This window comes from Mirounga angustirostris, unplaced genomic scaffold, assembly GCF_029215605.1.
Source record: "Mirounga angustirostris isolate CCGP_5_RB_7025 unplaced genomic scaffold, mMirAng1.0.hap1 SCAF_2, whole genome shotgun sequence".
NCBI classification, from domain to species: Eukaryota; Metazoa; Chordata; class Mammalia; order Carnivora; family Phocidae; genus Mirounga; species Mirounga angustirostris.
The window spans coordinates 162,518,165-162,533,858 of record NW_026991710.1 but is presented as its reverse complement, the minus strand read 5'-3'; the positions used below and the strand labels follow the sequence as shown (position 1 = coordinate 162,533,858).

At 40.6% G+C, this 15,694-nt stretch overlaps 1 protein-coding gene across 2 annotated transcripts in view; it reads right to left on the bottom strand.

Moving 5' to 3' along the window:
• The window catches only part of SH2D4A (SH2 domain containing 4A), a 67,142-nt gene that overhangs the window by 26,594 nt on the left and 24,854 nt on the right, over positions 1 to 15,694 (bottom strand). Inside the window, exon 5 of one of the 2 annotated variants that reach the window (XM_045879962.3) lies at positions 321 to 401. The exons of the other annotated variant lie outside the window; for it this stretch is intronic. Coding sequence (XP_045735918.2) covers positions 321 to 401 — 81 coding nt within the window. The remainder of the gene's footprint in view (positions 1 to 320; positions 402 to 15,694) is intronic. 2 annotated transcript variants of the gene reach the window in all.

Below are 15,694 nucleotides of genomic sequence, written 5' to 3'. Positions count from 1 at the left end.
CTGCCAAGGTAAATGCTTCATTTATTGCTCTCTGAAATCAGTCTTCCCTCAGTGTTCGCTGCAGCCCACGATGTTGTCTCTGTGTTAGATCTTCCATGAGGAGTTTAGCAGATATGTCTTGGCATCTGTTCTTTCCATGATACTTAAGACGTTTCCAACTCCAGATAAACAGGTATGAATAGCTATGTTCACAAGCTTTTAAAGACAAATTTCACATTCTGCTGCTTTCATTTCTGCATGAGACTAATACACCAATTTGTGAAACATTAGTGGAAATGGCTATGCATTTAGCCCCCTGAAGACAGAATGTAAGTCTTTACCTGGTGAAATCCATATGCCTTCATACGATTGATAGAATCTGCCAACATTTGTTGAATATTTCTTGAGGAACTGGAGAGTGACTAAAAATTAAATGAAACATGTTTTTATACCATTTAGAGCTACAATGCAATTTTAGTAGATAACCTGTTCGTGCTCCTCTCATTTCAATGTCCCCTAACGTGCCCCTGCCCCGCTGGTGGATGCACCCAAGTTTCCCACCGGCACCTGAGTTCCTGAGCCAATAATGACTGAGGCAGCAGGTATGCAAAGCCTCAGCGCCTTCCCACTCAGTAGGGCTTAGAAATGAATTATTGCTCAAGATCCTGGAGCTGGTGGTTTGCTCATGACAAGTGGGTTTCTGTATTTTATTCCCAGCTGGCCCTAGGTTCCCTGAATGACTTCTAGACATCACCATTATTCCTTAATTTAAATTCTCTTCTTCTCTTCATCCCTGCTCTACCTCATCCCCTGTTTTAGCTCAGACCAGAGAAACTCAGTCTCTGCCATTTAACTGCATATGCCTTGCTCCCTATCTAGGTAGGACCAGAGGCAAGACTGGAATATCAGTTCGTTGTGTAGGAGCCCTGCCCACTTTCCCTGCCTGATCGCACTCCCTCCCCTCCTCTCCCACCACTATTACCCAGACCACTGTCTGGGTTTCTGCTGCTCCAGACAGATTTCCCAGGAGGCAACTCCTGCCAGTGGGGTTCCCAGATCCATTGCCTGGATTCCCTGGTGTCACTCTTGCCTGCCACATGCCAACTGCTCAGGCATTGTGACTGATCTGGCATATCACACTGAGGGCCTCTTTAGACCAGGTCAGTTACCTGGTCCCTGTCACCCTGTCCCTGGCCCGAGCGCAGAGTCTGGGCCAAGTCCCAGCATGAAAAGCCACATGCCCCATACAGCTTAATAGAGCCACCTGCAGCCCAGGATTTATGTGCCTTGTGCCTGAGGATTCACTCCTAAATTTTGGTATCGATCAGAAATTGTCAGTAAATTTTCAGAAAAATGTTGGTACCAAGATTCAGTGTGGGGCACAGAGGATACTTTAGGGTCATTACTATGCCATGTGATAAAACAGTGTGGCTACCTCAATTTTACCCCCTTTTTCACAGTAGCTACACTATATTTCCCAGCTGCCCTAGCAGCTAGGTGTGCCCGTGGGAATATGTTATCTCCACTATAATGCAGGTGATAACTGGTATTTGCCACTTCTCTTCTAGCCCTTAAAACCTCCTTAACACATGCCTCTAGACCACTTCCCCTTTCCTTTGGGCTGAAATGGTGATCACAATTATGCCACTGCTAAAGACAGGAGAGCCATCAAAAGCCCGGTCCCTAACTGACCGTATGGACCTGGGCCCTCCTGAACCAGAACCCATCCTGGATGTTATAAGACAGAAAAATGAACTTCTGTTGTGTTTTGACCATTGCGGTTTTGGTCTATTTGTTACAAAAGTTTCGTCTATCTTAGTTGATAAAACTGGCCATGGCAATCGCTGGTGGTACCCTTCAAGCCCTCTGTTGGGCATTTTGACTATTATGGGGAGTGCTATTAGTCATGGAAGGTCCATTATGACCAGGCACTGTGCTAGTGACTTAATAAGTATTATTTTTCTTTCTCACAACATCTCTGATGGATGGGCAACACAATGCCCAATTATGAGAGGAAGAGGCTGAATGGCAGAGGAGTTGTGTATCTGGCTGGCATCACACAGCTGATTTGTTCCAGAGTTTATACTTTTTCCACTATGTCAACATTGTAACGATGGGAAATGAGTTGTAGGTCAAAAGTTTCTTTATGCTTATTACTTGGCAAAAAAAATGAATCCTACAGGTTTCACAAATACTACCTACCATATTCTGTCTTATTTTTTAATATTATAAAAGGATACATAACTGCTTTGCATCCAAAATAGTACAGTCAGCAGTTCTTATTTATGAACAGGTTAGAACTGTTCCAACAGGTTTTGTGTATGTCTGCTCAAAAGCCCAGTGTAATTTTGAAGGGTTTGGACTTGCAGCCTCTGAATAAATGTCCACCATAAGGAATGTGAGCTTTAAAAACAGGCTCACTCTCCCTTTCTTCAATGATATAAGATCTGTGGGGCATCATTTTGCAAAAAGGATCAGTTTCTTCTATGTTGAAAATTAGGAGGCAGACTCTGGAAAACTGTATGGAGGTTCCTCAAAAAGTTGAAAATAGAGCTACCATATGATCCAGCAATTGCACTACTGGGTATTTACCACAAAGATACAAAAGTAGGGATCCGAAGGGGTACGTGCACCCCGATGTTTATAGCAGCAATGTCCACAATAGCCAAACTGTGGAAAGAGCCAAGATGTCCATCGACAGATGAATGGATAAAGAAGATGTGGTATATATATATACAATGGAATATTATGCAGCCATCAAAAGGAATGAGATCTTGCCATTTGCAACGACGTGGATGGAACTGGAGGGTATTATGTTGAGTGAAATAAGTCAAACAGAGAAAGACATGTATCATACGATCTCACTGATATGAGGAATTCTTAATTTCAGGAAACAAACCGGGTGTTGTTGGAGTGGGGGGTGGGGTGGGAGGGATGGGGTGACTGGGTGATAGACACTGGGGAGGGTATGTGCTCTGGTAAGCGCTGTGAATTGTGCAAGACTGTTGAATCTCAGATCTGTACCTCTGAAACAAATAATGCAATATATGTTAAGAAAAAAAAAAAGAAGAAGAAGAAGGTAGCGGGAGGGGAAGAATGAAGTGGGGGAAATCGGAGGGGTAGACGAACCATGAGAGATGATGGACTCTGAAAAACAAACTGAGGGTTCTAGATGGGAGGGGAGTGGGAGGATGGGTTAGCCTGGTGGTGGGTATTGAGGAGGGCACATTCTGCATGGAGCACTGGGTGTTATGCACAAACAATGAATCATGGAACACTTCATCTAAAACTAATGATGTAATGTATGGGGATTAACATAAGAATAAAAAAAAACATAAATAAAAAATTAGGAGGCAGGTAACCACCCTCTCTTGCCTCCTCAAGCACCGTAGATAAGGTTCCAGCTACAGTAGCTATACAACCACCTCTCCACTGGTTTGTCACAGGACCTGGACCCATGCAGCTGGCAGAGCTTTGGACCAAGGATTTGTCAGTGGTACGTCCACCACACTCAGCCTTTAAGCTCTCGAACAAACTCTCAGTTGTTTCCCGAATTAGCATCAGGCTAACAGGTATCTGACATGTCTCTTCTAACATATATTTTATTTTGTCAAACATTGTTCCCCCTATCACTTGCCAATTACTGTCATGGGTATAATACTTTAAGCATACTGTATGAGTTATTCTTTGTCCCTTAGAATTATTTGTTCAACTGAATGATTCATCTTATATACACATACAACATTGTTTCCTCAACACTTGCTTTTTTTTATTAATTTTTTTTCCATCATTTATCTATCACCAAGGGCAGACTACCCCAAGATGGACCACTTTGGCATGCAGATTATTTTTGAGCTAAAAGCAATCAAAACACAGCATATTCAGGAAAAGCTCTTTACCTCCCCACCTCAACTGCCTAAAAGAATTTAGATAAAGGACCTGCTCCAGGAAGAGAACTATCGCTGTAGATAACTACATTATACTATGAACTAGGTATGGCAGAGAAGGAAGAACAAGCAAAGCCTGTTTGATCAAAGTCCTCTAGGTCCCATTCTTTTTGAGTGGCCCAGCAAACATTTGTTCACCAAACACTTACTCCTTTTCATCTTCCTGTGAATTGCATTCCTCCCCTTTAAGTCCCAGACCCTTAGCCTCTTTCTCCTTAGTTCAGGATGATATATATATACCTCATTTTGCTCGACTGTCTTTGGAATTTCCATGTCTGTGTGGGTTTCCCATACATATGAAATTAAATTTGATTTTCTCCTGTTAATCTGTCTCATGTCAATTTGATTCTTACTCTGGCTGGAAGGACCTTGATGGGCAGAGGAAATTCTTCCTCCCTGACACCAGCATTTCAACATTCTCACTGCTTTTGCACTTATCAGAAATGATGAGGTTATTCCTATTCTTAAGATAATTCAAAACTAAGCACAGGCACATGAACCAGACAATGAAATGGATGTGATGCTGGGGACTGATGGGACGAGTGTGACCATCAGCACCATCTGCTGGAGCCAGTCAGAGTTGCCTGTCTTTCTTTGTCAGAAGGTTTCGGTTCTGTCTTAAGTATACCAAAGCTCAAAGTTGGTTCTTGAGTAGAAGGGTCTGAGCATAAATAATTTTGATTAGTTTAACAACCACCCAGTTAACAACTACATGATAGAATACAGGGAGCAAGATGGCGGAGGAGTAGGAGACCTGGATTTCGTCTCCTCTCAGGAATTCAGCTGGATAGGGACCAAGCCATTCTGAACACCTACAAACTCAACAGGAGACCGAAGAAAAGAAGAGCAACACCTCTCTGAACAGAAAAGCGACCACTTTCTGGAAGGTAGGACGTGTGGAGAAGTGAATCCGCGGCGATATTCGGGAGGATAGACGGCGGGGGAGGGGCCTCCGTCGGCCGCTTCTGGCAAGTGATAGAGCCGCGGAGCACAAAATCGGAACTTTTAAAAGTCTGCTCCGCCGAGGGACGTCACTCTGGTGGCTAAGCGGGGGGTGGAACCCTCCGGGACAGTGTGGTCTCAGGACCCTCGGGGTCACAGAAGGACCGGGGGTGCCTGAGGGCGGCAGAGCTCCCAGGTATCGGAGCAGGGAAGCCGGCTGCAGAGGCGGAGCCCAGGCGCGGGCTCTCAGCTCGGGGTGGCCATAAACCGTGATCCACGGCACAGCCGGGCCACTGCTCCTCCAGCAGGGACCCAACAAGCGGCAGATCCGGGGAGACTCACCTTCCTCCCCCGGGAGGAGCCGCGCGGGAGGGCACCGCAGGGATCTGCTGGGTTTGGAGACTCCAGACCGGGTCGGGTGCCAGAGATAGAAACGCGCAGTCACAGGCCGGTTGAGCACGGAGCGCGGCCGGAGACCGGGGAGACGGGAGTGACTGACGGCTTTTCTCTGGGGGCGCACTGAGGAGCGGGGCCCCGAGTTCTCGGCTCCTCTGGGGCGGAGATTGGGAGGCCGCCATCTTCACTCTCCGCCTCCAAAGCTGTACGGAAAGCTCGCAGGGAACAAAAGCCCGGAGAGCAAACCCGAGCAGATTCCTTAGCCGGGAGGGGGCAAGGGCGGGGCACTTCCGCCTCCGGCAGAGACATTTGGAAACCACGGCAACAGGCCCCTCCCCAGAAGATCAGCGAGAACAGCCAGCCAAGACCAAGTTTACCGATCAATGAGAACGGCAGAACTCCAGCGCTAGGGGAATACTGCACATAGAATTCACGGCTTTTTTACCATGATTCCTTAGTCTTTTAAAGTTAATTTTTTTTTTTAACTGTCTTTTTGTCTTTTTATTTCTTTTTGAATTTTTCTTTTTCCCTTTTTCAAACAACATCTTATCAATCCCTTTTTTTAAAAAAAAAACATTTTTATTTTTCATTTTTAGAGTCATATTCTATCCCTTCATAGTAGTTACCCATATTTTTGGCTTATATATATAAGTTGTTCTCTCTTTAAAATTTTGAGATAGTTTCTTCTAACAGATTAAAATATACCCTAAATCTCTAGTATATGGTGTTTTTCTATTCCCCTGCCTGATCACATCCTCTCCCTTTTTTTTTCTTTTTCTTTTTTCTTTTTTTAAATCTTCTTCTTTCTTTTTCAAACAACTTCTTATCAATTCCTTTTATAAAATTTTTTATAATTTCCATTTTTACAGTCATTTTCTATCCCTTCATCATATCAACCCTTATTTTTGTACATATATCTTTTTCTTTCTTTAAAATTTTGGGAGACACTTTCTTCTAAAAGACCAAAACACACCCCAAATCTAGTGTGTGGCACTGATCTATATACCATATAGATCATATTTGATCACATTCTGGTTTTTCTTTTGTTGTTGTTGTTTTGTTTTGTTTGTTTTTGTTTTTATCTTTATCTTTTTCTTTTTTTTTCTTTTTCTTTTTTCTCTCTTTCCCCTTCTTATCCCACTGCTTCAGGTCTTTTCTGATTTGTTTAGAGTATATTTTCTGGGGACGTGGTTACTCTGCTAGCATTTTGTTCTCTCATTAATCTATTCTCCTCTGCACAAAATGACGAGACGGAAAAAATCACCTCAACAAAAAGAACAAGAGGCAGTACCGACTGCCAGGGACCTACTCAATACGGACATTAGTACGATGTCAGATCTAGAGTTCAGAATCATCACTTTAAAGATACTAGCTGGGCTTGAAAAAAATATGGAAGTTATTAGAGAAACTCTTTCTGGAGAAGTAAAAGAGCTAAAATCCAACCAAGTAGAAATCAAAAAGGCTATTAATGAGGTGCAATCAAAATTGGGGGCGCTAACTGCTAGAATAAATGAGGCAGAAGAGAGAATCAGTAATATAGAAGATGAAATGCTGGAAAATAAAGAAGCTGAGAAAAAGAGAGATAAACAACTACTGGATCATGAGGGCAGAATTCGAGAGATAAGCGATACCATAAGACGAAACAACATTAGAATAATTGGGATCCCAGAAGAAGAAGAAAGAGAGAGAGGGGCAGAAGGTATAATGGAGCAAATTATAGCAGAGAACTTCCCTAATTTGGGGAAAGAAACAGGCATGAAAATCCAGGAAGCACAGAGAACCCCTCTCAAAATCAATAAAAATAGGTCAACTCCCCGACATCTAATAGTAAAACTTACGAGTCTCAGAGACAAAGAGAAAATCCTGAAAGCAGCTCGGGAGAAGAGATATGTAACCTACAATGGTAGAAACATTAGATTGGCAACAGACCTATCCACAGAGACCTGGCAGGCCAGAAAGGACTGGCAGGATATATTCAGAGCACTAAATGAGAAAAATATGCAGCCAAGAATACTCTATCCAGCTAGGCTGTCATTGAAAATTGAAGGAGAGATAAAAAGCTTCCAGGACAAACAAAAACTAAAGGAATTTGCAAACACAAAACCAGCCCTACAGGAAATCTTGAAAGGGGTCCTCTAAGCAAAGAGAGACCCTAAAAGCAACATAGACCAGAAAGGAACACAGACAATATACGGTAACAGTCACCTTACAGGCAATACAATGGCACTAAATTCCTATCTTTCAATAGTTACCTTGAATGTAAATGGGCTAAATGCCCCAATCAAAAGACACAGGCTAACAGACTGGATTAAAAAACAAGATCCATCGATATGCTGTCTGCAAGAGACTCATTTTAGACCCAAAGACACCCCCAGATTGAAAGTGAGGGGGTGGAAAACCATTTACCATGCTAATGGACACCAAAAGAAAGCTGGGGTGGCAATCCTTATATCAGACAAATTAGATTTTAAACCAAAGACTGTAATAAGAGATGAGGAAGGACACTATAGCATACTTAAAGGATCTATCCAACAAGAAGATCTAACAATTGTAAATATCTATGCCCCTAACATGGGAGCAGCCAATTATATAAGGCAATTAATAACAAAAGCAAAGAAACACATCAACAACAATACAATAATAGTGGGGGACTTTAACATCCCCCTCACTGAAATGGACAGATCATCTAAGCAAAAGATCAACAAGGAAATAAAGACTTTAAATGACACACTGGACCAAATGGACTTCACAGACATATTCAGAACATTCCACCCCAAAGCAACGGAATACACATTCTTCTCTAGTGCCCATGGAACATTCTCCAGAATCGATCACATCCTAGGTCATAAATCAGGTCTCAACCGGTACGAAAAGATTGGGATCATTCCCTGCCTATTTTCAGACCACAATGCTTTGAAACTAGAACTCAATCCCAAGAGGAAAGTCGGAAAGAACTCAAATACATGGAGGCTAAAGAGCATCCTACTGAAGAATGAATGGGTCAACCAGGAAATTAAAGAAGAATTAAAAAAATACATGGAAACCAATGAAAATGAAAACACAACTGTTCAAAATCTTTGGGATGCAGCAAAGGCAGTCCTAAGAGGAAAGTATATAGCAATACAAGCCTTTCTCAAGAAACAAGAAAGGTCTCAAGTACACAACCTAACCCTACACCTAAAGGAGCTGGAGAAAGAACAGCAAATAAAGCCTAAACCCAGCAGGAGAAGAGAAATCATAAAGATCAGAGCAGAAATCAATGAAATAGAAACTAAAAGAACAGTAGAACAGATCAACGAAACTAGGAGCTGGTTCTTTGAAAGAATTAACAAGATTGATAAACCCCTGGCCAGACTTATCAAAAAGAGAAGAGAAATGACCCAAATCAACAAAATCATGAATGAAAGAGGAGAGATCACAACCAACACCAAAGACATACAAACAATTATAAGAACATATTATGAGCAACTCTATGCCAGCAAATTAGATAACCTGGAAGAGATGGATGCATTCCTAGAGATGTATCAACTACCAAAACTGAACCAGGATGAAATAGAAAACCTGAACAGACCTATAACCACTAAGGAAATTGAAGCAGTCATCAAAAATCTCCCAAAAAACAAAAGCCCAGGGCCAGATGGCTTCCCAGGGGAATTCTACCAAACATTTCAAGAAGAATTAATACCTATTCTTCTGAAACTGTTCCAAAAAATAGAAATGGAAGGAAAACTTCCAAACTCATTTTATGAGGCCAGCATTACCTTGATCCCCAAACCAGACAAAGACCCCATCAAAAAGGAGAATTACAGACCAATATCCCTGATGAACATGGATGCAAAAATTCTCACCAAAATACTAGCCAATAGGATCCAACAGTACATTAAAAGGATTATTCACCATGACCAAGTGGGATTTATCCCTGGGCTGCAAGGTTGGTTCAACATCCGCAAATCAATCAATGTGATACAGTACATTAACAAAGGAAAGAACAAGAATCATATGATCCTCTCAATAGATGCAGAAAAAGCTTTTGACAAAGTACAGCATCCTTTCTTGATCAAAACTCTTCAGAGTATAGGGATAGAGGGTACATACCTCAATATCATAAAAGCCATCTATGAAAAACCTACAGCAAATATTATTCTCAATGGGGAAAAACTGAGAGCTTTCCCCCTAAGGTCAGGAACGCGGCAGGGATGTCCACTATCACCACTGCTATTCAACATAGTATTGGAAGTCCTAGCCACAGCAATCAGACAACAAAAAGAAATCAAAGGCATCCAAATTGGCAAAGAAGAAGTCAAACTCTCACTCTTTGCAGATGATATGATACTTTATGTGGAAAACCCAAAAGACTCCACCCCAAAACTGCTAGAACTCATACAGGAATTCAGTAAAGTGGCAGGATATAAAATCAATGCACAGAAGTCAGTGGCATTCCTATACACCAACAACAAGACAGAAGAAAGAGAAATTAAGGAGTCGATCCCATTTACAATTGCACCCAAAACCATAAGATACCTAGGAATAAATCTAACCAAAGAGACAAAGGATCTTTACTCAGAAAACTATAAAATACTCATGAAAGAAATTGAGGAAGACACAAAGAAATGGAAAAACGTTCCATGCTCATGGATTGGAAGAACAAATATTGTGAAGATGTCAATGCTACCTAGAGCAATCTACACATTCAATGCAATCCCCATCAAAATACCATCCACTTTTTTCAAAGAAATGGAACAAATAATCCTAAAATTTGTATGGAACCAGAAAAGACCCCGCATAGCCAGAGGAATATTGAAAAAGAAAAGCAAAGCCGGTGGCATCACAATTCCGGACTTCAAGCTCTATTACAAAGCTGTCATCATCAAGACAGCATGGTACTGGCACAAAAACAGACACATAGATCAATGGAACAGAATAGAGAGCCCAGAAATGGACCCTCAACTCTATGGTCAACTAATCTTCGACAAAGCAGGAAAGAATGTCCAATGGAACAAAGACAGTCTCTTCAACAAATGGTGTTGGGAAAATTGGATAGCCACATGCAGAAGAATGAAACTGGACCACTTCCTTACACCACACACAAAAATAGACTCCAAATGGCTGAAAGACCTCAATGTGAGACAGGAGTCCATCAAAATCCTAAAGGAGAACACAGGCAACAACCTCTTTGACCTCAGCCGAAGCAACTTCTTCCTAGAAACATCGCCAAAGGCAAGGGAAGCAAGGGCAAAAATGAACTATTGGGACTTCATCAGGATAAAAAGCTTTTGCAAAGCAAAGGAAACAGTTAAGAAAACCAAAAGACAACCGACAGAATGGGAGAAGATATTTGCAAATGACATATCAGATAAAGGGCTAGTATCCAAAATCTATAAAGAACTCATCAAACTCAACACCCAAAGAACAAAGAATCCAATTAAGAAATGGGCAGAAGACATGAACAGACATTTTTCCAAAGAAGACATCCAAATGGCCAACAGACACATGAAAAAGTGCTCAATATCGCTCGGCATCAGGGAAATCCAAATCAAAACCTCAATGAGGTATCACCTCACACCAGTCAGAATGGCTAAAATTAACAAGTCAGGAAACGACAGATGTTGGCGGGGATGCGGAGAAAGGGGAACCCTCCTACACTGTTGGTGGGAATGCAAACTGGTGCAGCCACTCTGGAAAACTGTATGGAGGTTCCTCAAAAAGTTGAAAATAGAGCTACCATATGATCCAGCAATTGCACTACTGGGTATTTACCCCAAAGATACAAAAGTAGGGATCCGAAGGGGTACGTGCACCCCGATGTTTATAGCAGCAATGTCCACAATAGCCAAACTGTGGAAAGAGCCAAGATGTCCATCGACAGATGAATGGATAAAGAAGAGGTGGTATATATATACAATGGAATATTATGCAGCCATCAAAAGGAATGAGATATTGCCATTTGCAACAACGTGGATGGAACTGGAGGGTATTATGTTGAGTGAAATAAGTCAAACAGAGAAAGACATGTATCATATGATCTCACTGATATGAGGAATTCTTAATCGCAGGAAACAAACTGAGTGTTGTTGGAGTGGGGGGTGGGGTGGGAGGGATGGGGTGACTCGGTGATAGACACTGGGGAGTGTATGTGCTCTGGTAAGCGCTGTGAATTGTGCAAGACTGTTGAATCTCAGATCTGTACCTCTGAAACAAATAATGCAATATATGTTAAGAAAAAAAAAAAAGAAGAAGAAGAAGAAGAAGGTAGCAGGAGGGGAAGAATGAAGCGGGGGAAATCGGAGGGGTAGACGAACCATGAGAGACGATGGACTCTGAAAAACAAACAGGGTTCTAGAGGGGAGGGGGGTGGGAGGATGGGTTAGCCTGGTGGTGGGTATTTAGGAGGGCACATTCTGCATGGAGCACTGGGTGTTGTGCACAAACAATGAATCATGGAACACTTCATCTAAAACTAATGTTGTAATGTAAGGGGATTAACATAAGAATAAAAAAATTAAAAAAAAAAAAAATTAGGAATACAACTACATGATACTTCTACTGAAGTACTTCTATATGTTTAAAATATATTGTAAACTCCAAAACTATTCACATATACTAAGAACCACATTTATGAAAATTCTAATTTTCAAGGTAAATCAAGATTTGCCATTATTCCAAAGTGCTAAAATAATGTGGAGAACTAATCAAGACTTGTGTAGAGCAGGTTCATTCGGATACACTTACACGTTCTATAAATCCATGGAATACAAGTTCAAGTTCAATGTAATAGACTAACAATAGTATATCCAAAAGAGATTTCCTTTATTGAAAAACAAAACCAGATTACAAAGACTCAAAAGTGATGACTAATGACACCAATACCAGCTGGAGACAATCTCAGGAATACTGTTGCCACTTTGAGCATTCTCAGAGTGAAGATAAAGAGGCTTCTTAGAAAGGGTACCACCCGTCTGAAGCTTCCATATGATGTTGTGCTCCAAGGAATATACTCTTTAGTTATTCCTATTTGTAACACAAGGAAGAGAGGAAAACTACCACCTACCTGCATAATTTTTGCTTTCAAAGCACTTTCAAGTCCAATATATCATTTGACCTTCATTACCAACCCCACAAGGGTGTCAAAGCAGGTACTGTCCCTTTACCAAAGAGCAAAGCTGACCTGTTAATAGGTAGGAAAGCAGAGACTGAAACCCATGTCCTTTCCATGTCTTCACCTTGCTCTTTCCATGGGGTGTCTCAGAGAGAACAGATGTTCGTCCTCATGCATACAAGTCTCTGCAGCCACCTCCCATTTGCTACATTAAAGATGTGTCTGCAGCTGCTGAAACTCTAGGGGCAGAGTTAAAGCAATCTTAACTGCTTCATATTTCCCTTATTTAAAAATAAAAACTGCCATCAAATATTTATGCAAAAGGTCCACAAAATAAAGTGAAAACTTGAATGTCAGTGACATCAGAAGCTAGTGGACTTCCTGCAGATACTGAGTCAGAATGGTCCCCTCTAGTCAGCACAGGCCCAATTAGATCTGGGAGCCATGGAGCCCATCTGTATTGACCAAAGGGTGGTATGAATGTTTATATATATTTTAATTACCATTAAACTTAAAAGCATGGCAATTCAAATCTATATAAGCAACTGGATTATCAAAAGATGCTGTAGCATCAGTATTACATGGTTACAAATTACATTTTCCCCCAGAGACTACGTGTCCTATGAGGATTATTCTAGTTCTATTCACTTTTAAAATGTGATTTGAAAAATAGTTCGTTCTGACTTTTAATTTATATTCACTCTGTTTAAAAGTAGGATTATGCAATTTATTAATTCCAAATAAACCAGAAAGCTCCAAAAAACAGAAAATTTTTTAAGAGCTGAAATGTATTTTTTATTTGCCTGAAATTCATACACATATGCCGCACTGTATTTCAAAACCAATTATATGGTTTTATTGAGTGGGTTCTCATGCCCCACTGTGTGTTTAGCACAATCATAGATATTGTGACAGAAATAGAAGGAATACTTTTTTTATACTGCAAATGTTTGCAGGTAGCTTACAAAAACATATACAATAAAAATGACAAAGATAAAAATAGGTAAACTGCATGATCGGGGAAAACAGGATATGAAGAGGAGGGAATAATCAGAAGAAATAAAAGACACTGTCCTTGCCCTCAAGGAGATTACAGTCTGGGGAGAAAACTCAACCTGAAAATTGTATGAAATATGAGAAGACAGTGCATCATTATAATAACTCTGAGGTAAGATTATAAATACATATTGAGCTCAGAGGAGAGGGAGGCCACGGAAGGCAGGAGTAAGGTTTAGATAAAAAGGTGATAGGACCTGGACAATGAAGAATGGAGAGATTTTTGAATAGGTTATCAGGGAAAGCAAAGGACATACAGGGGACCAGACCTTATGCAAAATGGCTCAGCAGCAACCATCAGGCAGGCATGTGTGTGGGGAGATGGAAAATCCATGACTAATACAGAAAACGTGTAGTCTGTAGTTCGCTCATGGCCAAATGCTGGCAAGTCATGAAAGGCAAGCAGAAGTATTGACCTTGATGCTGCTAGAGGTTTCCTAATACAGAAGTGATGTGGGAAAAAGATGTGACCAGCAAGTGTCTATAAGATTAGGATTATGGAGATAAGCAGGGGGGTCAGGGAGTCAGGGAGAACATGAGGAGATAGGGAGCTAGACCTTGAACAGGGAGGTCAGAGGGAATGAAGAGGAAAGTAAAGTCAGGAGAGACATTAAACAGAAAATTTTTAGCATTCATTTTTTATGGTAAAGATGAAAATGATGAATTAACAGGCTAAAACCAAGAGTTTACTTTTGAGAACAAACTACTACGTTAAGTATTTAGCCATCTTGTTCTTACACCTCTTACAATGGACTGCAGGTTAGAATAATAACCTCCATGAAGGCAAAAGACTGTATCTGCTTAATTTACTGGTCTCTGGGGCCTCAGCAAACAGAACAGTGACTGGCACTTAGTTAAGGTCTCAATAAGTATTTGGTGCATGAGTGAACTCACCATAAATTCCGAAACACTTTCTCAATCATTAAAAAATATTCAGTCTAGTTTTAATATTAATCAAGAGAGACAATTAAAATTCTCTGAAAATTGATGGCCTGTAACTCACCTAGTTTGCTAACCAGGTTACTGGAATAATCAGATCATCCTATTTCCAGCCATTTTAAATAAAACTTCCCAATGATGACTATAATATTAAGCATTTGAGCATACTGGGATTTAGCTTTTTCTTTCTAAAATAATAAGAGAGGCAGAATAAAGAAGCTGCCTTGATAAAGTTCCAAAGGAGAATAATATAGAGTGGAGATATCTTCCAAAGGCCAACTAGACTAACAAGATGGAAAACAGGACAATCAATTTTACTAGTGAAAATATGGTACATGGTCCCCATGGAATGATTTTTTTGAAACATGAATTAGGACAACGGATACCCTAGGGAGTCTTTTCCCTACTTTGCTAACATTGTTCCTAGTAAAATCTGTGCACAGGGACTATTGGATAGACTGACTTAAAAGTACAGCAGACTCTAATATGGTGTGTAGTTTTTAATCTTTAAATAACACATTGTCGGGGTTTATTTTGCACATATTAGAACATCGAACTATCATACTGGATGAACATCTGTCCACTTCCATTGCACCTTCCTCCTACAACCCTCAAAGCAATGTGCAAACAGCAGAACTGGGCAGGGATGTGCTCAGAAAATGCAATAATGCAGAACTGGTAAGGGCTGTTAGGGCAAAGCATTTCAGATACGAAAGAGTTCCAAAGGCCACCCTCACCATCTCACCAGGGACACACCTGATATATATTCCCTGAAAAACGAAAAGAAGACAAGCAAGGGAAATAAAGTAATTATTAAATATAAAGTATAAGGATAAAGTAATAAAGGATTGTTAAGAGAATAGAGTCTTAAAAGCACGATGGCTATGGGAAGTCTTGACACAACAGAATATAGGAACCTAACTATAAATAATAGAAAATAATATTTATATCATACATAATACCATACAAAACACTTCAATAAAAATTGCTTCATTTGGATTGTTCTCACATCCAATCCAGTGATGTGTAGCTCTAATAACTGCCATTGTTTAGGTAGGAAATAGAGCCCCAGACATATTAAATGAGTAAGTGGTCAGCAGGACCTCATGTCTCTAGACATGTCTCCAGGATTCATAATTTCTTCTTGGCACACTACTTCTAGTGAGTTGGATAAGCAAATTACTGTAAATATCATGCAAAATGAAGTTGTGGTACCAACTTCATAATGTGCAATTCTCAAGACTAGAAATGGTTTTCTCTTTTGTCATTTACTTTATATTAAGCATTTTATACAACATACTGCTTTTAAAAACACAGCAGCTTAAATGGTTTCTAAGGC